At 61.7% G+C, this 24,817-nt stretch overlaps 2 protein-coding genes across 10 annotated transcripts; one reads left to right on the top strand and one right to left on the bottom strand.

The window, feature by feature from the left end:
• Positions 1–318: 318 nt before the first annotated feature.
• KLC3 (kinesin light chain 3) lies at positions 319–7,932 on the top strand. 8 transcript variants are annotated; one of them, XM_070499372.1, is made up of 13 exons: positions 319–429; positions 2,991–3,256; positions 3,721–3,951; positions 4,246–4,312; positions 4,676–4,895; positions 5,294–5,381; positions 5,455–5,556; positions 5,992–6,165; positions 6,817–6,907; positions 6,987–7,024; positions 7,108–7,226; positions 7,393–7,456; positions 7,708–7,840. In XM_070499372.1, the coding sequence occupies exons 2-13, from the start codon at positions 2,999–3,001 to the stop codon at positions 7,777–7,779; spliced, it is 1,524 nt and encodes a 507-aa protein (XP_070355473.1). In that variant the 5' UTR covers positions 319–429; positions 2,991–2,998; the 3' UTR covers positions 7,780–7,840. The 8 variants fall into 8 exon arrangements, with proteins under 8 accessions (XP_070355473.1, XP_070355478.1, XP_070355479.1 ...); XM_070499377.1 differs by having other exon boundaries at positions 6,990–7,024; XM_070499378.1 differs by lacking the exon at positions 319–429 and adding an exon at positions 723–829 and having other exon boundaries at positions 6,990–7,024.
• Positions 7,554–24,217, bottom strand: ERCC2 (ERCC excision repair 2, TFIIH core complex helicase subunit). 2 transcript variants are annotated; one of them, XM_044759562.2, is made up of 23 exons: positions 24,163–24,217; positions 23,791–23,890; positions 22,548–22,625; positions 22,410–22,472; positions 22,128–22,241; positions 19,134–19,250; positions 18,927–19,043; positions 18,546–18,669; positions 18,363–18,459; positions 18,127–18,260; positions 17,859–18,027; positions 15,565–15,683; positions 13,238–13,307; positions 13,088–13,157; positions 12,905–13,006; positions 11,900–11,963; positions 11,301–11,422; positions 9,584–9,676; positions 9,407–9,479; positions 9,125–9,195; positions 8,869–9,012; positions 8,614–8,757; positions 7,554–8,144 (listed from the first exon to the last, which is right to left on the bottom strand). In XM_044759562.2, the coding sequence occupies exons 1-23, from the start codon at positions 24,165–24,167 to the stop codon at positions 8,052–8,054; spliced, it is 2,283 nt and encodes a 760-aa protein (XP_044615497.2). In that variant the 5' UTR covers positions 24,168–24,217; the 3' UTR covers positions 7,554–8,051. The 2 variants fall into 2 exon arrangements, with proteins under 2 accessions (XP_044615497.2, XP_070355470.1); XM_070499369.1 differs by having other exon boundaries at positions 24,120–24,195.
• Between the last annotated feature and the right edge of the window lie 600 nt (positions 24,218–24,817).

The raw sequence follows: 24,817 nt of genomic DNA on the forward strand, positions 1-24,817 counted from the left end.
GAAATGAGGCACGTTTGGCGGCGGAGGGTGTAATTCAGAAAGGGGGCAGGCAAGGGAGGCCTCTTGGAGGAAGCGGCCTTTGAGAAGAGACCAGATAGACGACGAGAGCAGGGGGCACGGCCAAGGCAAAGGCCCGGCGGCAGATCATCCGTCTGGCAGCCAAAGTTTCCAAGATTCCGGCTTCGGTTTCAGGCCTCGAGCATCCTCGGGCTCGACGTGCCCCGGAGGCCCCGGGCTCCGCCCGCTGGTCCCGCTGTTCCCGCCGGGCCCGGGGGGTGGGCGGAGCCGGCCTCACCTGGGGGCGTGGCTCCTAGCCGCCCCGCCCCTCGGAGGAGCCGCCGGGGCCGAGCCGCGGGGCGCCGCCGGGAGCGCGGGGCGGAGGCGGGGGGCGCAGCGCGGGCAGCGGGGCCCCGAGCCGTCGGCGATCAGGTGGGCGCGGGAGTGCGGGGCGGAGTCCCCGGGGGCCGCGAGGATGGGGCCGGGGCGGGGGGCTGCGCCTGGCGCACCCCTGGGCCCGCTGGCCTGGCGATGGGGACGGGCCTTGGAACCCCGGGAAGCCCCCTGCCCGCCCTGGGGCTCCCCGGGTCTGGAGGCCCAACCGGGGCCGCGCCCCCTCCCCCGAGCGCAGGTAAACAGCCGCGCGGCCGGGGCGGGGCCTCGGGAGGGAGGGGGCTCTTGTGACGGCGCGCGGGGCGGGGCCGCCGCCCAGGAGCAAGTCGCGTGGTTTTGGGGGGCTGGCCGAGGTGGGGACCTCTTGCCTGCGAGGGGGTGTGTGTGCATGAGAGAGGGTATGCGAAGCTCCAGAGTGTGTGATGGCGTCAGGTTGCAGGTATGGGTGTGAAAGGGAGATGCACCGTCGGTGTCACCCTGCAAGGGCACAGAGGGACCCTGTGAATGGTGTGGGAGTGTTTCGGTGCTGTGAAAATGTGGGCGACTTCTGATGGTGTGTCTGTGATGCTGGCGGGGGGTGGCTGTGTCTAGCAGGATTAGGTGTGAGTGTGACCAGGCGGGTGTGTGGCTGTCTTTCTACCTGGAAAGTGGGGTGGGTGGGCCGGTGTGTGGAACAGCATGGATGTGTGCAGTGTGACTGTGATGGTCATTGTCAGCTGGGTGGTTGTGCGCACGGGGCCGAGGACGTGAAGGGGGGTTTGCCGCTGGGGGCGCTGGATGAGGGTGGGAGCTGGTGTGTATGGAGGGAACAGCCCAAGGGATGCGTGGCTGTGACTGTTACCGACTGTGGCTGGTGGTGTCCGGCTGTGGGTGGTGTGTGCGAGGCTGTGTCTGGAGCATTTGGCTCAGCTGTCTGAGATTGTGCGTGACGTTGTGGGAGGTTGTGTACGTCGGCGGAATTGTGTGAATGATGGTTGTGGTTGTCAGAATGACTTGATGAACTTGTGTGATTGTCTTTGTTTATGGGGCTTGTGTGTGTGGCTAGGTATGGTGTGACATACGTATATACACACATATCTACATAGGGAGAGAGACTGATAGTGATCGAGAGCCTGCCGTGTGTAAAATCCACAGGATTACACGCCTGCCCTTACTGTGTATCTGAGTGTATGTGGCCGTGAGCATGAGAGCGGGTGCAGGATCCGCCGGGTTGTTTCCGGTGGACACAGTGGAACTGCCGCTGCGCATCTCCACAGCCATCTGTGCCGTGGGCACCCACTTGTGACAGCATAACATGATCTGAGTTCAGGGGTCATTTGCATGTCCGTGGATCTGTGTGTGCGCCACATACGTGCAGGATTGCGAATCCTCAGCTGACCTGGCAGGGGGTAGGGGGTCTGGGAGGAAGTGGGGAAGATGGGGACGGGGCCACAGTGAATCCGGGGGTGAGGGGTGCTTGGAGAAGGCAGATGATGGAGAGGTGACTGCTTGTGGGACCGTACGAGTGTGGGACAGGGCGTGTGTCATGGCGACAAGTACAAGGAGACAGTCAGAACGTGAGTGATTTTGGAGTTGGTCGTATTTTTGAAGATGAGGGGGGAGAGAAGGAGTTTCTTCATATGTTGCCTTTTATTTGTGAAAGGAAAATATACCTGAGTTGTACTTCTAAAATTGGAGTGTACAGGTGTTATTTCTGAAAGAAGAATGTGTGTGTCATATTTCTGACGTGAGAATGTGTGTGGTGCGTTGTGTTTTTAAGACGAGAGGGTGTGCATTGTTGAGGTCTATTTCTGAGAGGAGAGTGTGTGTGTGTGTGCACACGCGCCCCAGAGGCATCACCAGGGGCATTGACCTTGTCACTCACAACCACACGAAGTCCCACAAATGAGACCCCCACCCAGTACAATCTCGGCCTCAGAACCTCAGCTGTCACACAGCCAGGATGATGACATCCATGGGCCACGCCTGCCACACGTGTGTCCCAACACGCCTTGGGCTGGCTGGGCCTGTCTGCAGTGGAGGGCGGAGCCCCATTCCCTCTGGATCTGTCAGCTCCCCAGGCCCTGAGAGCCGACCCATGGGGCCCCCTCCCTGACTGCCCCCGCCACCTGGAGGCCTCCTCTGCTTCCGGCCCTCCAGCCCCTTGGCCCTCTCCTCCCGCCCCACCCCCAGTGGTCTGACTGGTTCCCAACAAAAACACCCTAAGAATGAGCTCACAGAGAGGCCGCCGCCTCCACACGCCCCGCCCTGCACGCTGGCAGAGGAGGGCACCTCCAGTCCCCGGTCCCACAGCCGGGACTTCTGGGCCAGGGTGTGTGGGGTCCTCGGGGTGGGGAGGGCCAGCCAGGTGAGCTGAGAGCAAGACCGCGGTTGCCTCCTTTGGTTAATTACACACAGTGGGGGTCTGGAGTCACCCTCAGGGGACAGGCGAAGGTGGCCTAGAACGTTTCCAGTTTCGGGGAGGCCAGGATGGGTGTGGGACGGGGTGCTGGCTGGAGTGAGGAGAGCACGGAGGCAGAGGGCTGGCCGGGATGGCGCGGAGGCTGAGGGGCCGGCCTGCCTGGCCTGGCAGTGATTCCTGGATCCCACTCACCCTCCAGGAGCAGCAATGTCTGTGCAGGTGGCAGCCCCGGCAAGCGCGGGGCTGGGCCCAGAGCGCCTGAGCCCTGAGGAGCTGGTGCGACAGACGCGACAAGTGGTGCAGGGGCTGGAGGCCCTGCGGGCGGAGCACCACGGCCTGGCCAGGCACCTGGCGGAGGCCCTGACGGGACAGGGCCCTGTGGCTGGCTTGGAGCTGCTGGAAGAGAAGCAGCAGGTGGTGAGCCACTCGCTGGAGGCCATCGAGCTGGGGCTGGGCGAGGCCCAGGTAGGAGGGGACCACCTGGGGGGAATGGGGCTCGGGCCTGGGGAGGCCCAGGGTGAGGGGGCAGCCTAGGGTACAGGGAGGCCTAGGTGAGCCAGGCCTGGGTGGGGGAGGCCCTAGGCCAGAGATGGGGGTCCCTGGGCTGCACTGGGGGGTCTTTGTATGTGACAGGGACCCCTGTACCAGCTGGGGTCCTTCTGTAGAACTGTGGATCCCGGGGAAACTTTGGGATGACATGGGTGGATCTGATGGGTCCCTGAGCATACTTTGTGTGCCTGGGGGAAGTCAGAGGGGGCCCTGGGAGCCTCTGAGCATCTCTGGAGCCACACTGGAGGGATCTCTGCAGAATCTGGGTGATCTTGGATAGAGTGGGGGTGCCCTGGCTTGACTTGAGGCCCTGGGCTGGGCCAGGGGCTGTCCGGCAGGGTAGGGACCAGGCCCCCACCTTCACCTCCCCACCCTGGCAGGTGCTGCTGGCCTTGTCCGCGCACGTGGGCGCGCTGGAGGCCGAGAAGCAGCGGCTGCGAGCTCAGGCCCGGCGGCTGGCCCAGGAGAACGCGTGGCTGCGGGAGGAGCTGGAGGAGACGCAGCGGCGGCTGCGGGCCAGCGAGGAGGCCGTGGCCCAGCTGGAGGAGGAGAAGAGCCACCTGGAGTTCCTCGGGCAGCTGCGGCAGTACGACCCGCCCGCGGAGAGCCAGGTGCCGCGGGGCCGGGCCAGGCGGCGGCCCCCCAACCCTCCCCCGGAGCCCCCAGTGCGCTGGACCCTCCAAAGACCCCCCGCTCCTCTGTAGAACCCCACACCCCCAGGCCCACTCGGACTTCTGCAGAAGCCCCCCAGCTTCCACGAAGCCTGCAGACCCTCCCCAAGCCCTCAGGGGACCCCCGAGCCTCGAGACCACCTCCTCCCTCAAACCCTGTGGTTTGGGACCCCAGTCTCTGAAACATGCCCCCAACCCACATGACACCCCACTTTCGTGTCCTCGCTGTGGCAGCCTGAGTCCCCGCCTCGCCGAGACAGCCTGGCCTCCCTGTTTCCCAGTGAGGACGACGAGAGGAAAGGTGGGCGGGGGAGCCCAGCCACGGAGGGTGAAAGGCCAGGCTGGGCAGGGGCTGCTGGACCCCAGGGTCTCTGCGGGGGCTGGGGGGTCAGGGCAGGGCATCAGGAGGGTGAAGCAGGTGGCTGTGGGGGGTGACAGCGGGCAGGTGAGGCTGGAAGCTGTGGAGTTAGGCAGGCCCTGGTGTCCACAGCCCCACGGGCCAGTCGACGCCTGTGACCCCATCTCAGGAGCCAGTGCGGGGCCCAGGGTCCCAGGGGCCAGGTGGGTGGCGAGGCTGCCGCAGCTCTGGGTAGGGGAGTTACCCCCTCATGAGGGGCTGGAGGGGTAGGAGGCCTGCCGTGTGACTCGGTGCCCACCACCCCAGGTCCTGAGGCAGTGGGGGCCGCAGCAGCTCAGCAGGGTGGCTATGAGATCCCAGCCCGCCTCCGGACCCTGCACAACCTCGTGATCCAGTACGCGGGGCAGGGCCGCTATGAAGTCGCTGTGCCGCTGTGCCGCCAGGCCCTGGAGGACCTGGAGCGGAGCTCAGGCCACTGCCACCCTGACGTGGCCACCATGCTCAACATCCTGGCGCTGGTGTACCGGTGAGGGCTGCAGCCGGCCAGGGCTGGAGGGGGCAGCAAGGGCAGGGACCTGTTGGGTGGAAGGGGGGGACCCTGGTGTCCTGCTCTGCCGATGTGGGGCACCCAGTGGTGGGGAGGGGGGACAGATCCACCTAGACCAGGCAAAAAGGAGTCAGAGGATGGACATCAGAGACCCCAACAGAGTGGGGAAGAGACGTGGGGTGGCTAGAGGCTTGGCAGCGATTTGGGGGTACAGGGACCCTGTGTAGACCTGAGTGGGGGGAGACCCAGAAGGAACCCCTGAAAGGTGCCAGCCATGCTTGGTTCAGCCAGGTCCCTGGGCCTGCCAGGATGAGCCCAGGCCGTGGCCCCTGCTACCCCAGCCTAGCTGACCCCCCCATTCCTGGGCCACCCCACAGGGACCAGAACAAGTACAAAGAGGCCACCGACCTCCTCCACGACGCCCTGCACATCCGGGAGAAGACGCTGGGCCCTGAGCACCCTGCCGTGAGTGGGGGCCCGGGAGGGGGGGTGGGCTGGGGGACTGGGCCTCCCCTGACCTACCTCCCTGACCCCACAGGTGGCCGCCACCCTCAACAACCTGGCGGTCCTCTACGGGAAGCGGGGCCGATACCGGGAGGCAGAGCCCCTGTGCCAGCGCGCCCTGGAGATCCGAGAGAAGGTCCCGTCCCCCTGCCCAGCCCCAGGGAGTCCCGTGTCCTGTGTGGCCCTTCCCATTTCATGTTGTGAGCCCCCAGTCCCGTGACCCGCCACCCTGACCTTCTGTGAGCTCCACTTGATCCTGACTCCTGACTCTAACCCCCTTCTCTTACGACTCACCTCATATGCCCCCACCATGTCCTGACCTTCCAACCCCACGTGACCACCAGCACAGCCCCATCCTACCCTGTACCCTGTGAGTTTCTGGACCACCACGACCTCTGACCTGTGAATCCCCAGTTTGATGGTGCAACTTCTACCCTCGGCCCCGCCCCACGTAACTAACTGTCCGCTCTGATCTTTTAACCCCTAACTCGTGACCCCCATCGTGGCTGCTGGCATCATGTGGCCCCCCAATCCTGGAGAACCCCAGTGACTTGTGACCCCGTGACCCCAGGTCCTGGGCGCCGACCACCCGGATGTGGCCAAGCAGCTCAACAACCTGGCCCTGCTGTGCCAGAACCAGGGCAAGTTCGAGGCGGTGGAGCAGCACTACGCCCGCGCCCTGAGCATCTACGAGGCGCTGGGCGGGCCCCACGACCCGAACGTGGCCAAGACCAAGAACAACCTGGTGAGGGCGCGGTGCACGTGGCCGTCTCCGTCCTGGGGCCTCGGGGACTGACGGGCCGCACCGTGGGGAGGCGCCCACTGGCTGGAGGGTGGGATAGCACGGAGCCCCGCCTCTGCCCGGCCCTCAGAGAAGGTGTCCCCTAAGACTCCAAGCTGGGCCCTGACTGCTGAGGTGGCTCAGCGCGGAGGACAGAGAAGTCAGGAAATGGGCGGGTGGGCCGCGGCCAGAGTGAACAGCTCCCGGGGCGGAGAAGCTGGAGACTGGCCAGGAGACAGCACAGCGATTTATTGGGCCACCGAGCCCCTCCTTAGTACTGTCCCCTCCTGTCCAGCGCTTAAACGACCCCAGGAGGTAGGTGCTGCCCTTGCCCCATTTTGCAGATGAGGAAACTGAGGCACACAGAAGTGATGTCACTGGCCCAAGGTAGAGCAGGGAACGGGCTGAGCCGGGAAGTCCCCTGCCCTCAGTCACCCAGGTGGGGGAAGTGGTGGCCCCGGGCCCCAAACCCCCTCTGCTGTAGGGCGAGGCCTCGAGTGCGGGGTGAGCCCAGGCTCCTTCCTGGGGTCGGGGAGGAGGGGTCCGGACGCAGTGCCAGGGCCTGGGACGTCCCCAGAGTTGGGCCAAGATGACCCAGGCCACCCCCTCCCCCAGGCCTCAGCCTACCTGAAGCAGAACAAGTACCAGCAGGCGGAGGAGCTGTACAAGGAAATCCTCAGCAGGGAGGACCTGCCCGCCCCTCTCGGTGAGCCCCAGCCCCGCTGCTCCCCTCCCCCAGGGGACTCCTCGGCGTCCCCACTGCAGTGTCCCCATCTGTTCCCCAGCAGCCCCCAGCACAGGCACAGCCGGTGACAGAGAACAGGTAAAGACGGGCTTTGCTTTGGCTCCCGGGGTGGGGATGCGGACTGGATGGGATGGGGGCTGACCGGTGTGCCCCGCCCCCAGACCCTTCGCCGGAGCAGCTCCTTGTCGAAGATCCGAGAGTCGCTCCGGGAGTCGCTCCGACGCGGAAGCGAGAAGCTGGTCTCCCGACTCCGAGGCGAGGGGGCAGCGGGGGCGGCCGGGTGAGTGTTGGAGCAGGTCGGCCTAGAGCCCTGACATCTACTCAGGAACCTTCCACGGTTCCATCTGCCCTGTGACATGTGCGATGGGACCTGGTGCCGGAGAAGTCTTCCCCGGGAGGGGCCGGACGCTCCTGGACCCCCCGTTACCCCCACCCCTCCCCTGCAGGATGAAGAGGGCCGTGTCACTGAACACGCTGAACACGGATGGTCCCAGGGCTGCTGGGCCCCAGGTGAGGGGCAACAGGGGCACCCAAGGCAAGGGAAGGGGGGTGACGGGCTGGCGTGGGGAGCCAGGGGCTGGAGGTTGCAGGTGGCATGGCCCCGAGAACAGAACGAATGGGTTTACTGGGGGAAGAGGCAGGGGGATGTGCGGACAGGAGGATGAGCAAGCTGGCCACCAGGCTTCTGGGGTGGCCCTGGTGGCGACTGGAGTAGAGCTGTGACCTGCCCCTCGCCCACCGTTGAACCATCCCATCCCCAGTTCCCCAGTCGGCACCTGAGCGAGACCCCTCGGACCCTCAGCACCAGCACCCAGGACCTGGGCGCCCGCTAAAGCTGGCAGGACCGCGTGGCCGCAGCCTCTCAGGAAGACTGGAGGGGGATGGGCGGGGGGTCTTCCATGTCCCCGCCTCCGGGGGGCACCCAGTGTATCGGGCATGCCTGCTGCCCTCTCCTCCCGCGATTAAAGGCTGTAGAGTCGGCAGCCAGCCACGTCCCCCTGAGGTTTCCTGCAAGGTCCTCCCAGTAGCTCCCCCGAGCTGGGACCCAGGGCCAGTAAGACGCAGTTGTCACCACCAACACCTTTTATGGCCCTGCCCCCTCCCACTACAGCTGCTGGGCGATCTGCTCTATCCTGCGCAGCGTCTCCTCCGACTCCAGCTGCTCCAGGCTGAGCAGGGACAGGCCCAGCTGATCCTCCTGGCGGGGGAGGGAGGTATCAGATGGCGGGGGACAGGGACGGCGGCTGCACTTCCCCACACGCCCCTGATAGGACACAGGGGACCAGGACTTGAGGCCAGTAGTGACAGGAGGGGGCCTGCAAGGGGGTTCTGGGACAGGCTGTTGGAATTTGGAATTTTGGAATTTGGAACCTGGCGCAATGCAGAGCATACCCTCCCGTAAGCAGAAGTCAGGTGGAGGGAGGTGGCAGCCAGAGGGCAGTGTCCAGGTGTCCAGGCTGGAGCGGGTGGCTTTCCGAGGCCCTGGTGCCCTGCCTCCTCGCGCTCCCCACGGCCTCCACTCCCCCGTTCCCAGGCCTGGCACGTGGGCGCACACAAACCTCTCTTTGTGAGGCCGGGCTGGGGCGCGGGGAGAAAGCCGAGGGCCCTCCTGGAGGAGGAGCTCAGCTGGGGAGGGTGATGGGAGGTAGGGCGGCGCCCTGGCTCACCCGGTGGAACGGCTGTGCCATCTGCCTCAGGAAGTACTTGGCGACCTGGACGCCCTCGTCAACAGTCAGGTTGAGGTTGGCGTCCGTGAGGTGCTCCTGGATCCAGCGGGGCAGCTTCCCCCGCTTGTCCGCCCGGGCAAACCGCTGTGAGCAGGAGGGCAAGAGGGCGGGCGTCAGGACCCCGCTGGGGGAGCCAGGTTCCTCATCGGGAAGATGACCGAGGGACAGCCTGGGCGGAGGCCCCGGACCCCGCACCTTGTCGGCGAAGATCATGAGGCCGTAGTCCGTCTTGCCCCTGATGGCCCGCCCCACACACTGGGCCGCGTGGCGCATGGCGTCAAAGGTGAGAAAGTCATTCTCGCGGATCTGGAACTGGTCCCGCAGGTACTCCAGCCGCGCCTGCAGTGAGGGAGGCGGAGGGGGACAGGAGAGGGGGGAGCCGTCCCTTCCTGCCTGCCCCTGCCCCACACCACATGTGTCCCTGGCGACCCCCGGCCCCGGTGCTGCTCACCTTGAGAATGCGGCTCTGGGTATAGACGTAGGGGACCCCAAACATGAGGACGGCCCGCCCGTAGTGGTGCACTGGGGGCGGGGGGCAGGAGAGAGGTCACCGGTGGGGCCTGGCAGGTCGTGCGGTTTCAGTGGGAAGAGAGTGGGTGTGCTCCGAGGGCCCAGGGACAAGGGAAGGGGGCCCCTGGGCGTGCCCAGCCTGTGGGTGGGTGGCCCCCTGGGGGAGCAGGCACGCCAAGGGCTCCATGCAGGTGCCTGGGGACAGGGGGCCTAGGCCACTCACCAAAGTCAATTCCCTCGGACACTTTGCCACGGGCCACCGAGAGCAGGATGGCCCCACGGCCGTTCTCGCAGGCCTGGGGAGGGGAGGCCAAGAATGAGACGCGGCCCCTCCAAGCTGCCTCCTTTGGCCTCTCGGCCGCCCGTCTCTCAGCACCCCCATATCCCCCCACACACCCACCTCCTGGTACTTCTCCAGGGCGACACTGGTCTCAGCCCCATCTTGGGTCTCGATAAAGAGCAGCTTGTTCCTCTGGATGTTTTCAAGGATGCCCTAGGGACAGACACAGGAGGTCAGGGCGCGGGCTGGTGGGAGATGGATTAAGGGCACGGCGTCCTGGCTGAGCTCAACCCTGCCACGGGTTCCCGTGCGACAGACACTTCTGTCTCCAGGCCTCGGCGTGCCCAGCAGAGACTCGGGGAAGAAGGGATGGAGGGAGGTGGATGGGCCAGCCCCACTTTTTTTGGGAGACCCTGTGACCCAGGCAGGGAACCAATCCCTGTGCCCCATCTTTCGGACAAGGAGGGGAGACGGGGCCCAAGATGGCCCATCAGGACACTCCCCCCGCCGGTGATTGGTGGAGAGACTGACGCAGGCCAGGCAGCGCCAATCAGAGGCTGCCCCGACACTGTAACAGAGGGTGAGGTGCTGATGGGGACAGACACGTGGACGGAGCAGAGGGTCCAGAAGCACACCCCACACAGATGGCCACCGTGCCTCTCAGTGGGGAGAGCAGCTGCATCTCCACGTGGGGGAAAATGAGCCTTGACCCTGAGCTGACGCCATCCACAAAGATGAATCTGACGTACCTCACGGATGTGAAAGCAGTAACTACAAAGCTTCTAGAAGGAAACACAGGAGGCTATCTTTGTGACCTTGGGGTAGGCAAAGGTTTCTTAAATGGGACACAAGGGCCCTCGGGACGTGAGGCTCAGGCGGCTTCAGCCACCTTTCCCACTGTGTGGAAAGAGCCCGTCCGAGGACGAGACCAAGGACGTGGCCGTGCGTGGAAGAGGTGCCCCCCACCCCCCGGTGCTCAGATCAGCCAAGTTCACCATCTCACCCCAAAGAAGCCCTGGCTGCACCTTCCGAGAGCCGGGCCATGGTATGCTCAGAAGCAGAAAGGACATGGCGGCCCCCCGCCCCCACATCCTGCCGCGCCCAGCACCCGCCTGCGGTGACCCCATTTCCAGGACGCCCCAGGACCTCGCCCACACACTCCCCAGCACGGGCTCTGCAGACTCACTGCCCCAAGGCTCTGTCCAGCTTTTATTCTCCAGAACCTTCCTCTAACAGCATGGCACCCAGAAGTCACGCTGCCACCCCGAGTCTCCACATCAAGCCACACACGTTGGGGGGACAGTCACGGGGGTGACCCCCCAAAAAAAAAGCAGTAGGGGAATAAGGAACCCAGATGCTGGGGTGTGGTGGCCTCTCCTGAGGGGTACGCCTTTGAAGGAGCGACCCACGGAGCTGCTCACGTCTTAGTTCTTAAATTGGATGTGGGAGCAGGGGACAGGGGGCGAGCACTCTTGAAAGTGTCCCTTTGTGTTCTGCACACGGTCCTGCCACCTGATACACGTCACTGTTTAAAACACAAGAGAAGTTGGGGCGGGCCCTGTGGCCTAGGGGTTAAGTTCGGCATGCTCTGCTCTGGTGGCCTGGGTTTGGTTCCTGGGTGTGGACCTACACTGCTCGCGACAGCCATGCTGTGGTGGCATCCCACATACAAAACAGAGGAAGACTGGCATAGATGTTAACTCAGGGCCAATCTTCCTCAGCACAGGAAAAAAAAAAAACATAAAAGGAGTAAAACAAACACACAGAGGAACAGAGCCAAGAGCTGAGGAGAGAGGGGTCCTCCTGGAGAGCAGGTGGCCAGGGTGGCTGGACGTACCTGCTCGTACCAGGAGGCCACGGTGCTCTCCATGTACTGGTAGCTGGTGAAGAAGGCCACGATGCCGTCGGGCACCACGGCAGACATCTCCAGCAGAAGGTTCCCGTAGTTGCGGATCACCGCTGTGGGGGTCAGAGAGTGGGCTCTCTCCCGGTCCGGGTCCTCCTCCCCACTCCCTATGGGCGCTTTCCTGGCTAACATCATTGTGGACTTGGGGTTCCCGGATGCCCCGCTGAGGCTGCCTGCAGGGCTGTCCACACACGTCCCACTTCTCCGCCCCTGAGGTTAGCTGTGGCCGTGTGACTGGCCATGGCCGACGAAACAGGCACAGCAGTGGCTGTGCGTCACCCCATGTGAGTACCTTTAAGAGCCAGCGTACAATTCACTGTGACCCCTCGTGTCACATCTCTGCCAGCAGAGGGTCCCAGGGAGGAGACGTGGGCAGCCCCGCCCACCCCCAGGGCTGGGTACGCTGGGCAGGAAGGAGCCCCTGCGTTGAACCACTGGGATCTGGGGATCCTTGTCACCGCAGCATGACTGAGCCATTCTCATACACCTCCCCTTTTGGAACCCAGACAAACCACCCATGGGCAGCATACCAATATCTTCCCGGGTCTCAAATTTGGAGCTGATGGCCACCTGGTCGTTGCCACGGCCGATGATCTGGAGAGGGCAAGAGAGGCCATAATAAGTGAGGCAGCAGCAAGCGCTCCGATGAGGGAGGGCCGGTTTCTAGAGCTTTCTAGAGATAGTGTGATTGACCGAACCCTCAGCTACCTTGTTACCTGCACTGTGCAGATGAAAGACCAAAGGCTCGGAGAAGGTGAGTTGCCTGCCCGAGGTCACACAGCACATAAACAGCAAAGATGGAACTGACACCAAGCCTGTCCATGTTCTGACCAGCAAGTACCCCCTGGCCAGCCTAGCCTCCAGGCCAGCGGCTTCACGAGAGGGCTGCTCCCCACAACCTCAACAGCCACAGGTGCGTTCCCACCGGCCATCTCCCAAGACGGGGATGCCGCGCTCATCGCCCTCCACAGCCCCTGAAGGGCAATTCCAAAAGCCAAAGCGCGCCGGGAACTCCAGCTTTTTAAGCTTGGCCCCAACTCCTGGAGCAGCGAAGCCTGCCCTGCCCTGAGTCTACTGAGCCCTGACTCCGCTCTCTCGTCTGACTCTTCCAGACGTTTTCCTGCTGAACTACAGTCTGATTCTCACTGGAGCGAGGCCACGGGCCGGCGGGAGAGCCGCACCCACACAGCATAGCCTCGCTTCCGAAGTCGGGAAGATTCGCAACTCTACAAGCCGTCTGGCCCCAGGACGTCAGAGGAGGGATGGGGGCCTGTGTCTGTCGCCTGTCATACAGACAGGGAGACTGAGGCAGAGTGGGGGGGTCGCTGACCAAGGTCACAGCGGGACAATGAACCGGGCAAAGCCAGGTGACCAGGGCCAGGCCCCGGGCCACACAGCATTGACACTCATCATCTTACTAAATCGCTCCACTGCCCCAGAGACGGGGAGGAGGCATCCCCATGCCACAGGAGGAAACTGAGGCTGGGGAAGCAGCAGAGGAGGGGGCGGACGAGGAGGGGAGGCCCCCCACGCACCATGGGGCAGAGGCAGACCCGGGCCAGCGTCATGGTGAAGGTCGCCATGGTGACGGGGTGGAAGTCCAGGATCTTGGGATAGATGTCCAGCGGGGACAGCGTCTGTAGCAGGGACGGCAGGAGGGGTCTTAGCGGGACTGGCAGGAACCAGGAGCCCCGGGGCGGGGGGAGAAGGGTCCTCACCCCGGACGTGATGATGACAGACTGGAAGCGCTCGAACACGGGTTTGATGGCCAGCGAGGCGTCCATGCAGCTGCGGGAGGCAGACGGGGCGGTGGGGCCGGGCGGGGGGCTAGGCCATGGCTGTCCCACCCGCCTGGGGTCGGCGCTCACCTGAAGTGCAGGATGGGGTTGGCGATGGTGGGGGTCCGGTCGTCAAAGGGCTCGATGATAATGGTAAAACCTACAGGGGGCCAGTGACATTCCCGGGCGCCCGTCAGACCCAGCCCCACCCCCGTGAGTGACGGGGACCAGCCGCCAGCCACCCAAGCCTCGAACCCAGGCATTGGAGGCCAAAATACACCTCACCCGCCCGCTTCTAGCCAGGGCCGCCACCCGTGCAGATCGTCGTGGAGCACCCTGAGCAGAGAGCGCCAAAGGGCCCTGCTCAGGCCCCCCGCACCGCACTGCAGGGCCCGCCCAGGCCGGAGCCTCCAGCCTTCTCCCCTGTCTTCCCGTCGAAGCCAGCAGGAGGCCGGTCAGCTCTGCCGCCAACCTCCAGCTGCACCCTGACCGCTTCCCCCAGCCCCTCCCCAGTCCAGCCGCCACTGCCTCCACCTGGCCCACGGCGGCCACCTCAACGGGCTCCCAGCCCTGGTTCCTACACAGCAAAGGGACCCTGCGAGCTCCTGAGTCAGGTCACATCCCTCTCCTGCTCAGAAGCCCCCCACTGCTCTCCACACCCTTCCTGGGGTCCAGAATAGTGTGTGGAGCTCTGCCAGCTGAGCCCATTTCCTCCTTGCTCATGGGCCTCCCGCCCAACCTTCACAAACCACCAGGCTCCCTCCACCCCAGGGCCTTTGCACTTGCTGGGCCCGCTGCCTGGAAAGCTTCCCCAGGCGGTTAGCTTCACTTGGTCATTTGGGAGTCGGCTCAGCGGTTGGCTCCTCAGAAAGGCCTTCCCTGGCCACTGCAGGCATGCTCCAACACGGCAACATAGTTGCTTCTCATGAAAACCACCACTTTCTGGAATTACCTCTCTCATTTGTTTGTGCCTTTTTTGAGGAAGACTAGCCCTGAGCTAACATCGGTGCCCAGCTTCCTCTACTTTATATGTGGGACGCCTGCCAAAGCATGGCTTGAGTAGTATATAGGTCCACACCCGGGATCCAAACCAGTGAAACCCGGGCCGCCAAAGTGCAGCATGCGAACTTAACCACTGCGCCACCAGGCTGGGCCCTATTTGTGTCTTTGCCCCCTGTCTTCCCCTCTAGAATATAAGTTCCAGGAGGTCAGGACTGAGGTCTCTCTCGTTCCTGGGCTTCCCCAGTGCTAGGCTGGCCCATTTGCTGAACAGAGAGGAATGAATGAATGTACAGATTCAATTTCACATATTAAAAAAAATCACAAGTCCTCTGTGCCCAGCCCTGCACTGGGGACACAGGGGTGACTGAGACAGCTCTGGTCCTGCCCTCTCAGGGCTCACTGTCCGGTGATGGAGACACAGATCTGTCCCCAGAGAGTGACCACTCCGAGTGGGCAGGGCTGAGACAGGGAGCCCCCAGGAGGGGGCCTGACCCAGACTGGGCGTCAGAGAGGGCTTCCTGGAGGAGGGGACATCTCTACTGAGCCGAGAACTGAAGGGTGGGGGGGCAGCTGGGGGCTGAGGAAGACGGGGAAGGATGCTCCAGGCACAAGACTGAGGTGCTGGCAGATGGCGGAGCGGGGAGGAGGGGAGAAAGCCAGAGAGGGAAGACAGGCTGGGACGGAGGGATGGACACAGAAGAAAGTTTTCAGCGGGACTTGCTGCTGATGGGCCCTCGGGGGGCGGGGACGGCCGCCCGTCGTCCTGCTGAGGCCGGGCCTGGCCTGGTTTCTGGATAGAGGAGTAATCCCCGGGGATGAGCCTGGGCCTTGGGCGGCTCAGAGCTCAGGGAGGGGAGGGATGCAAGCTCCCACAAAGCTGGAAGTCTGAGCGCCACCCTCAGCCCTCTCCCCGTGCTCCTCATGGCCTGGCACTGAGGCCCGGCCTCCATCCTGCCTCCATCCTGCGCACATCTCTCTCCGACCCCTCCCCTCTCCCCATCCTGCCCCCAGTCCCTGCCAGAAGACTCTAAAGCACAAACCTGACCCTGCTCCTCTCTTGCTCAGACCCTGCCATGGCTCCCCAGTGCCGTCAGGGGCAGAAGAAACAACTCCTCCCCACCCTCTTCGGTGGAGCTGACCCCACAGAACTTCTCTGGCCTCATCTCAGACCATCGCCCACCCCCCACGTTTTCCACGCTGCAGCCAGAGGGAGCTTTGAGAATACAACTGAGTGCAAGGCTCACTCGCTCAAGAACCCTATGTGGCTCCCCACTGCCCTCAACGTAAAGCCCCAACCCCTGAGCCAGCCCTGCAACGTCCTGTGTGTCCAAGTCCCACAGCCAACCCTCCGGATGCCGCGGCGACCCTGACCCCGGCCGCCAGGGGCCTGGCAGAGGCAGGGAGTGGGGGCTTACCCTTGGCGTAGGTGCTGACGAGGGTGGCGAAGTTAGCGAGGAGCGTGAGTGGGGAGAAGTCGGCGAGGTCGGCGATCTCCAAGGTGTGCAGGAGGGAGCGGAGGCGTTCGGAGCAGAACCTGGAGCGGAGGCCAGACGGGGTTGGGGGCGGGGGCGGCTGGCAGGAGCAGGACCAGCAGCCCCCTCCTCCACCGTCAGAGCCCGGGGTCTCCCCAGGGGATGGGCGCTCCAGAAAGGCAGGCGCAGGGGCTGTTTCGGTCACTTGTGTCCCCACATTGTAAAGTGCCCATCGCACAGAGCTGTGCTGCACCAGGGCACAGAGAGAGCAATAATCATACACCCGAGTCACGTGGTCGTGTGTCACACGCGGTCTCACTATCTCCTATGCAGGTTCTCGGTCAAAACAAGGGACCCACATCCACACCCCGAATCCCAGTCACGATGTGAATCCTGGACGGCCACACGTCATACACTCACACCCAGAACCTGTCACACACGGCCACGCCCAGTGACACAGACGGGGTCAGTCCCAGATGCTCACAATCTCACACCCGTCGTGGAGTCTCACGCACACGCAAGGCCACCCAGCAGCCACCACTGCCGGTCAGGCTGGAGGCGCTCATCCCTCGGGGACGGTCACGGAGCAGGAGCTCTGGAGCCGGGCAGACGGCCCAGTTTAAAAGCCGTGTCTTGAGCGTTGCTGCTTCCAGTCTGTCTTCTCGACTCGACCCTCCGGCTGGACGGGGTGACCCCCCATGTGTCCCCAGCCTCAGGGCTCCCCGTTCCAGCGCTGCCCACTCTGCATCGCCCCTGTCTGGGGGTGGGTGTGTCTCCCCTGCTGGCCTGTGAGCCCGGGGAGGGTAGAACCAGGCTGTCTTAGTCCGTGCTGAGTCCCCAGCATTGCCCAGCACAGGGCTGGACAACGGACAGATGCTCAAGGAATGTGTGCGAGATGAATAAAGCACAGGAAGAAAGGATGCATGGCAGGGCCTTCTGGCTGGCTCCTCATCCCTTTGTTTCCCTTCACAAGCCCCCTCCCTCCAGGAAGCCTGCCCTGATCGCAGTCTCATAATTCTTTAATGTCTCTTCCCCCGATTCTCACGATGTTGGTGGGGTAGGACCATCTCTCTCTCGTTCCCACTGCATCCCCTCCTCCAGGAAGCCCACCTGGTCCCCAGGCTGGGTCAGGCACCCCCTGTGTTCCCTCAGCCCTCTGGGCTCGCCCACCCCAGCTCTGCCCATCCTGGGTCATCCCCGTCTGGGACAGGTCTCCCCCTGGACGGTGAGCCCAGGAAGGCAGGGCCAGAGCTGTCTCGGTCGCCACCGTGTCCCCAGCACAGAGCAGGCCTCGGGGAACAAAGGTCGTCTCTTTGCCCTCACAAGTCTCCCAGGCAGGGGACACAGACGAAGCCGCACGGAGGGCTGTCCCAAGCCTTTCAGGGCCAGGACAGCCAGGGGCTTTGGAGCCTACAGCCCTGGCTTGGCACAGCCACCCCAAGCAGTGAGTGCTATGTGACCCTCCTCTCCAGGCACCCGTGTCCTCATCCGCAGCACAGAGACACTGCAATGAGATTCCACGAGGGACGGAACACAGAATGCTTAGCTCCCTGTCAGAGCTCAAGACAGGGCCAGTGACCTGTGTCATGCTTTCTCACTGAACCACCACAGAAACCTGGCAGTAAAGGAGGTGACCCCCATTAGCTTTTCAGAGGAGGAAACTGAGGGTCAGAGAAGACCAATGATTTATCCAACACAGCAATGGGAAAGCACAGGAAGCCCCAGGTCCATTCTCTGCCTGCTCTGTGCCAGGAGACTGACCCCCCCTCAAGTCTGCATCATGGGGATGCTCCTGTCCTCAGGCTGGGGGGACAATGCGCGGCACTGGTGGAAGGAGACAGGGACCCAGGGGGTCCTCAGCATTTTCCCCCAGCTCCCACCCTGCTGGGCCTTGTCAGGAGCCCGTCTCCAGGGCCGCTCCCTGCCCTGCCTGTGACCTGGGGTAGAAATGTCTCTGAGCTCTTGCAGGAGCCCAGGGGCCTCCCAGCGCTGTCGGCTCCTCCGCCCCGCCTGCCCCCTCTGTCAACGGTCCCGGCAGCAAACCCCCTCCAGCAAACGCTCTGGCTGCACCGTTTGCTGCCTGCCAGGCCCCTGCCCAATGCAGGGCCCAGGACCAGCTCCGACCTTGCCCGCGGTCCCAGCCACTGCATCACACACGCTCCCCCGCCTCCTCGCTCACTCCTGACACTCGGAGGACAAGGCTCCCCCGCGGGGCCGAGCCGGCCGTGGGGGCGCACCTGAGGGGCTTGCGCTGGATGCACACGCGCTGGGCCAGGCCGCTGAGGAAGGCGGGCGGGCTCTCCTGCACCACGTGCTGCACGCGCAGCCGCCACTTGACGTACTCCAGGAGGCGCCGCAGGAAGCCCAGGAAGTGCTCGGCCGTGCGGATGGAGCCGGGCACCGCCTCTGCGGAATGCGGGATGCGGGGGACACGGGGTCAGGCCACCGCCGCGGGGAGGGGCGCGGCGCGGCGCGGGGCGGGGGTGGCGGCGGGGCAGCGCTCACCCTGCAGCACCTCGTCCGGCAGCACGGGGTTGGCCAGGTGGGCGTCAGTCTCCCGCGCGGCGCTGGCCTCGCGCAGCCCCTCCACCAGGCGCCGGTACTCGTCCCGCAGACGCTGCTCGTCCGTCTCCTTGATCCTGCGGGGACAAGGGGTGTGGGAAAGGCGGGGACGCCTGGGGCGCACCGGCAAGGGGCGGGGGGGGGGGCATGGGGGGCGGGGGGCACCCAGGCCCGCCCACCTGAGCACCGTCTTCTGTAGGGTCTCCAGGTTGCCCTGGCAGCGGTCCAGGGTGCGCCGGGTGATGGTGACGCTCATGGAGTCGATGCAGACGTTGTCTAGGGAAGAGGGGGAGTGGGCGACTCGGCACGCAGCCCCCGGCAGCCCAAGGGGCTGGCCTCGCCGCCCCCCTGCGCCCCCTCACCGATGTTGTGGGCCTCGTCGAAAACCACGACCGCCTTGCGGGCCAGCTCCTTAGACACCAGGTCGGCGATCTTGGGGTCCAGGAGGTAGTGGTAACTGTAGACCACCACGTTGGCGTGCAGGATCTGGGGGCCGAGGAGGGCAGGGTCACCCCAGCCAGCGCCCACCCCGCGCCCTGCCAGCCCCCGTCAGCCCTCCCAGGGCCGCAGAGGCGAGGCAAGGAAGGAGACACGGGCAAGGCACAAATGGAAGCACACGGATCCAGACAGACTGACAGACAGAGGCACAGACCAACACGGAGAGAGAGGCAGGCAGACAGACAGACGGGTGGGCAGGCGGCCTGGAACCCTCACCCGCCCCCTGCCCCCCGCCGCCGCCTCACCGAGTAGCGGGCAAGGAAGTACGGGCACCAGCCCTGGCGCCTCCCCACGGCCTTCAGGTCATCCAGGTTGTAGATGCCGGAGGGCAGGGGCACCTGGCGCCCATGGGTGTCGAATTCCTGGGTGGGGCAAGAGGGGTCCTGGGGGTCAGCGAGGGCGGCCATTCAAGCGGCTCCCTGTCACCCCCTCGGCCCTGCCCCCGCAAGCACCTCGTAGAAGCGGCAGTGGGGCAGGCTGGCGTCCTGCTGGTGCTGCGCCCGCACGTAGGAGGCCGTGAGGCTGTGGCATTTCCCGTCAACGTCCTTCCCAAAGCGCAGGGGCGTCACCTAGGCGGACAGAGGGCATCTGGGCACCAAGATAGGCTGAGGAGCCCAGCCACTCCCTGAACTTGGGGCTCTAGGCCTCACAGCCAGGTGGGATGGGAGGCTGAACCAGCCCATTGGGGTGAGACTCAGGGATTTTTGGAAAACTCAAACCTCAACCTGTTTCTTTCTTTCTTTCTTTTTTGCTAAGGAAGATTCGCCCTGAGCTAACCATCTGTTGTCAATCTTCCTCCTTTTTTGCTTGAGGAAGATCAGCTCTGAGTCAACATCTGGGCCAGTCTTCCTCTACCTTGTACGTGGGTCACTGCCACAGCATGGCTGACAAGTGGCGCAGGTCCATGTCTGGGATCTGAACCTGTGGACCTGGGCTGCTGACATGGAGTGCACTGACCTTAACCACTACGCCACCGGGCCGGCCCCTCAACCTGTTTCATTATTAAACAGTTAAGACACTTGGGAACTTACTGCGAGATACAAAAGTGGTAACACTGTTAGACTCTTTAAATTATTATTTTTAAAACATTAAGCCCTATGTGCAATGGGATAATATTCAGCCACAAAAAAGAACGAAATCTTGCCATTTGCGACAACACAGATGGACCTTGGGGGCATTACGCTAAGTGAAATAAGTCAGAGAGAGAAAGACAAATGCCATGTGATCTCACTTACGTGTGGAATCTAAAATGAAACAAAACAAAAACAAGATCATAGGTACAGAGAACAGACTGGTGGGTGCCATTGGGGGTGGGCAAAATGGGCAAAGCCATCAAAAGGTACAAACTTCCAGTTATAAAACAAATAAGTCCCGGGGACGTAATGTGCAATATGGTGATTACAGTTAATAACACTGCATTGCATATTTGAAAGTTGCTAAAAGAGTAAATCTTTTTTCTTTCTTTTTGGAGGAAGATTAGCCCTGAGCTAACTGCTGCCAATCCTCCTCTTTTTGCTGAGGAAGACTGGCCCTGAGCTAACATCCATGCCCATCTTCCTCTACTTTATATGTGGGACGCCTCCCACAGCATGGCTTGACAAGTGGTGCCATGTCCATACCCGGGATCCGAACCCGCAAACCCCGGGCCGCCGAAGCGGAATGTGCGCACTTAACCACTATGCCACTGGGCCAGCCCCTGCTTTATCTTTTAAAATGCTACAACAGCCGGAAGCTTGGCGAGCTCTAAGACACAGAGAAGGCTCTGATCGCAGTCTGAGAGCCCGCCTTGCCCGCACCCCACGCTGGCCCCTCAGTACCAAAGCCCAGGATGCCTTTGCTCAGAGCCAAACCTTCTCCTTCACCCAAGAGCAGGCTCTGAGGCTGCTGACCCTGCCCTCTCCCGTTCCCACTTCATTAGTCAGCAAAGCTGGTGCTACGTCTCTTTAATTATCAGCCATCATGTGTGCTATTTCTCATGTATTCTTATAATGTGGGGTTTTTCTGTTTTGTTTTGTTTTGTTTTTTTGCTGGTGAAGATTTGCCCTGCACTAACATCTGTCGCCAATCTTCCTCTTTTTTTTTTTGTATGTGAGCCACCACCACAGCATGGCCACTGATAAACAAGTGGCAGAGGTCCATGCCTGGGAACCAAACCCAGGCCACTGAAGCAGAGTTCATGGAACCTAATCACGAGGCCACCAGGGCTGGCCCACAAATAACATTATATAATATATAATCTGTTAGTTACCACATATAAAGTGCTTAGAACAGTGTCTGGCACACAGTGAATGCAACTGTTTTATAACATAATAATAACTAATATTCTTTTTTTAAACTTATTTTTTATTGCTGTAACATTGGTTTATAACATTATGTAAATTTCAGGTGTACATCATTATATTTCCATTTCTGTGTAGATTAGTAACTAATCTTCTATGTGCCATATATTATTACATATATTAATGTCACAATAATTTCTAATATTCTTTTAGCTCTTTATACATGCTGAGGACTATACGTGCATTATTTCACCCAATCCTTTTTTTATTATTGAGATATAATTGACACATGACATTATATTTGTTTCAGGTGTACAACCTAATGACTGGATACTTGTATATATTGTGAAATGATCACCACAATAAATCTAGTTAACATCTGTCACCGTACACTGTTACAATTTTTTTCTCATGAGAACTTTTAAGATCTCTTCTCCTAGCGACTTTCAAATATACAATACCGTATTATTAACTATAGTCACCATGCTGCACATTACAGCCCCAGGACTTATTTATTTTATAACTGGAAGTCTGTACCTTTTGACCTCCTTCACCTTTTTTTTTTTTTTTTTTGAGGAAGATTGGCCCTGAGCTAACATGTGCTGCCAATCCTCCTCTTTTTTGCTGAGGAAGACTGGCCCTGAGCTAACGTCCGTGCCCATCTTCCTCTACTTTATATGTGGGACGCCTGCCACAGCATGGCTTGCCAAGCGGTGCCATGTCCGCACCTGGGATCCGAACTGGCAAACCTGGGCCGCCGAAGCAGGCCGGCCTCCTCCTTCCCCTATTTTGCCCACCCTCCACCCTTGCCCAATCTGATCAACGACTGTATGAAACAGATAATTCATTATCCCCATTTTACAGAAAGGAAGACTGAGGCCCAGACAGCAGAAATCGCCTATCCAGGAGTACCTGGCTGAGAAGGTTCAGAGCCGGGACACCAGGCCTGCCGGACTCCAGGAGCTGCCCTCTTAACCTCTCCCAGGTGGGGCCAGTGGAAGGCACCCCGGAGGAGACGTGCTGGCCTGGGCCACGAGGAGCCAGGAGAGAACTGTGTGTGGCCCCTGCGTATCTCACAAGAGGCCTGGTCCGGGGGTCGGGGACTCCCGGTGGGATGGAAGCCTTTCCTCAGCCCCGAGGCTTAGGGCGACGGGGCCGGGCGCTCACCTCGGGATGGATGCATAGGTTCTTCCGGGAGCTCAGAGCCAGCCCCAAAAACTGCAGCTTCTCGCCCTCCTGCTTCTCGTAGAAGTTGAGCAACTTTCGAAGCTCCTCGATGACCTGCCCCAGTCGAGGCGGGAGGGGGTCTCAGCCTCACTGAAAGCACAGGCCCCCTGCCCAGCCAGGTCCCCGCCCTTCTCCAGCTTCCTAAACACCCCCACAGCTGCGACGGCGACCCCAGGGGGACCAGCGCAGCCCGGGGGAGCACTGGGATTGGCCCCCGCTCACCTTCTCAATCTCAGGCACGGTCCTCGAGCAGTAGATGAGTTTAGTCACCTCCAGCGGATACGCCTGCCAACGACAATGGCCTCAGCCCCCGGCCGGCCTCTTCCCTCCTCCCCCTCCACGGCCCGGCGGGTCACTCACCCGCTGGTATGCCATGATCAGGGCCAACAGGGACACCGTCTTCCCAGTGCCCGAGGGCATCTCCAGGACTCCATGACCCTGCGTGTTGGGGGCGGGACAAGACACAGGCTCTCAGAACTTCAGGGACACAAACTCTGGGGACCTCCCCTCCAGAATGCCACCATCTTGCAATAGCAGGGCAACACAGCCATTAAAAGTCTGGGCCCCAGGCGCAGTGGGTTTGAATCCCACCTCTGCCACCTCTTTGTTGAGTGGTCTTAGGCAAGCGCCTTCCCCTCTCTGGCCTCAGTATCCTCATCTCTAAAATGGACCTCATAAGGGGCTGGCCCCATGGCCTAGTGGTTAAGTTCGGCGCCCTCTGTTTTGGCAGCCCAGGTTCGGATCCCAGGCGCAGAACCACACCACTCCTCAGTGGCCATGCTGTGGCAGCGACCCACATACAAAATAGAGGAAGACTGGCACAGATGTTAGCTCAGGGTGAATCTTCCTCAGCAAAAAAAATAAAATAAAAAAATAAATTAAATTAAATGGACCTCATAAGCACTTCTTTATGACATGACTACAAAGATTAACAAGAAACTGGGGGTTAAATATTTAGCATAGTATCTTATATATAGTGACCCCTTTCCTTTCAATTTAACAAACATTTCCACAGCACTCGCTCTGTGCCTGGCTCTCCTTCTAAGCGTGTTACATCAGGGTTTCTCAGCCTCAGCTCTGTTGATACGTGGGGGCCTGATAATGCTTGTGCGGGCTGTCGTGTGCACTGTAGGATGTTTAGCGCCAGTAGCACCCGTACCCCACCAGTACAACAACCAGGAATGTCTCCAGACATGGCCCAGTGTCCTCGGGGGGGTCAAAATCCCCCCCAGTTGAGAACGGCTGCCCCAGTTAATGAATTAACTCATCTAAGCCTGACATGGACCTCTGAGGTAGGTACTACTACTATATCCGTTTTACAGAGGTGAAAACGGGAAGAGGGAAATGAAGTGATTGACCCAAGGGCACGCCGCTGTGGGTCCAGGGTCCCACCCCAGGCAGCCGACCCCAAAGTCTCTATATTCCTAACCACTGAGCAGCTCAGCCTTTGAGAACCGTGAGCTGCTGCTGTTAGGACCTATTACTATGTGAGAGTAGAGGCGTGGGAGGGCCGGCTTCCCAAGGCCCTCAGGTTCCTAAAATCCAGCCGGCCTGCAACCTCGGGTCGCAGCCCGGGCCGGGCGGGCAGCGGGGCGGCCCCCACCTTGGCGTCCAGCGTGCGCTTGAGCTCCAGCATGTACGAGAACTGCTCCGGATAGATGTAGTCGTACGGGAAGTAGACCAGCAGCCCGTCCACGTTGAGCCTGCCGGCGGGGGCTGCCGGATCAGTCCCCCGGGCCCTCTGCAGCCCCCAAACTCCCCTGCCGTCCGGGGACACCGGCCCGCCCGTCCCCCCGGGCAACCCCTAGTTCCCAGGAGTCTCCGGGTCCCCTAGGCATCTCCCCGCTGCCCATCCACGTGGGTCCCCGTGGCTATCCCCACCGCACCCCTGCAGCCTCCCCTCGCCCAGCCGGGCCCCCCCATCCTCCAGACCCCCGCGCCCGCTCGCGAGCCCCACATCCTCGTCCCTTCTCACTTCATGGCGCCGCTCGCTGAGTGCAGCGGCGTCGGCCCGCCTCCCTCATGAATATTCAGTGAGAGGCGGGATCCCTGGGGCGTCCTCGAGGCGCCGCTCCACCTTCCTCAGGACGCCATTGGCTTATCCTGCCCGTCACTCCAGTGGGGCGGAGCCAATCGGGATAATACGCCTGCGGACGGCCTGCGGGGGCGGGCTCCCAGGAGAGGCGGGGCCGCAGGCGTCGCTGAGGATCGCCGAGTACCAAGAACAAAACATGGAAGGAAGAGAACCGAGAGAATCGATCCCATCCATTGGGATTGTGTCTTCCCGTCTCTGCCCAGCTTATCTGAGTAGCGAATAGAATCTAAAGGAAAATGACAGAGAAATTGGGGACCCCTTGGGGGCGCACGATTAGGAATGGCTTCTCCGCTCCAGAGAAACATGCACTTATAAAACGCCTGCTGTGTCCTAGCCTTCTCTGGGGTAAATAACTCCTTCCATTTATTGAGCTCCTACTGTTTGCCAGACACTGTGCTAGACGTCTTCATCAGGCAGTAATGGAAAGACAGTGTAGCTTGGTGGTTAAGTTGTGGAGTCTGGAACTGAAATGCCTGGGTCCAAATCCTGGCTCCACTGTCTGTGTGACTTTGACCGAATTGCTTAGCTTCTCTGG

The sequence above is a fragment of the Equus asinus genome, chromosome 26 (assembly GCF_041296235.1).
Source record: "Equus asinus isolate D_3611 breed Donkey chromosome 26, EquAss-T2T_v2, whole genome shotgun sequence".
Classification (NCBI taxonomy): Eukaryota; Metazoa; Chordata; class Mammalia; order Perissodactyla; family Equidae; genus Equus; species Equus asinus.

Excerpts from the sequence above, each read along its gene's own strand:
- KLC3 (XM_070499372.1), top strand. The coding sequence starts at position 2,999 with ATGTCTGTGCAGGTGGCAGCCCCGGCAAGCGCGGGGCTGGGCCCAGAG. Across the intron at positions 6,166-6,816 it reads CCAAGACCAAGAACAACCTG|GCCTCAGCCTACCTGAAGCA; the intron begins GTGAGGGCGCGG and ends CCCCTCCCCCAG. Across the intron at positions 7,227-7,392 it reads GGGGCAGCGGGGGCGGCCGG|GATGAAGAGGGCCGTGTCAC; the intron begins GTGAGTGTTGGA and ends CCTCCCCTGCAG.
- ERCC2 (XM_044759562.2), bottom strand. Across the intron at positions 18,028-18,126 it reads GCCGGACGAGGTGCTGCAGG|AGGCGGTGCCCGGCTCCATC; the intron begins GTGAGCGCTGCC and ends CGCATTCCGCAG. Across the intron at positions 9,196-9,406 it reads GTCCGAGGGAATTGACTTTG|TGCACCACTACGGGCGGGCC; the intron begins GTGAGTGGCCTA and ends CCCCGCCCCCAG.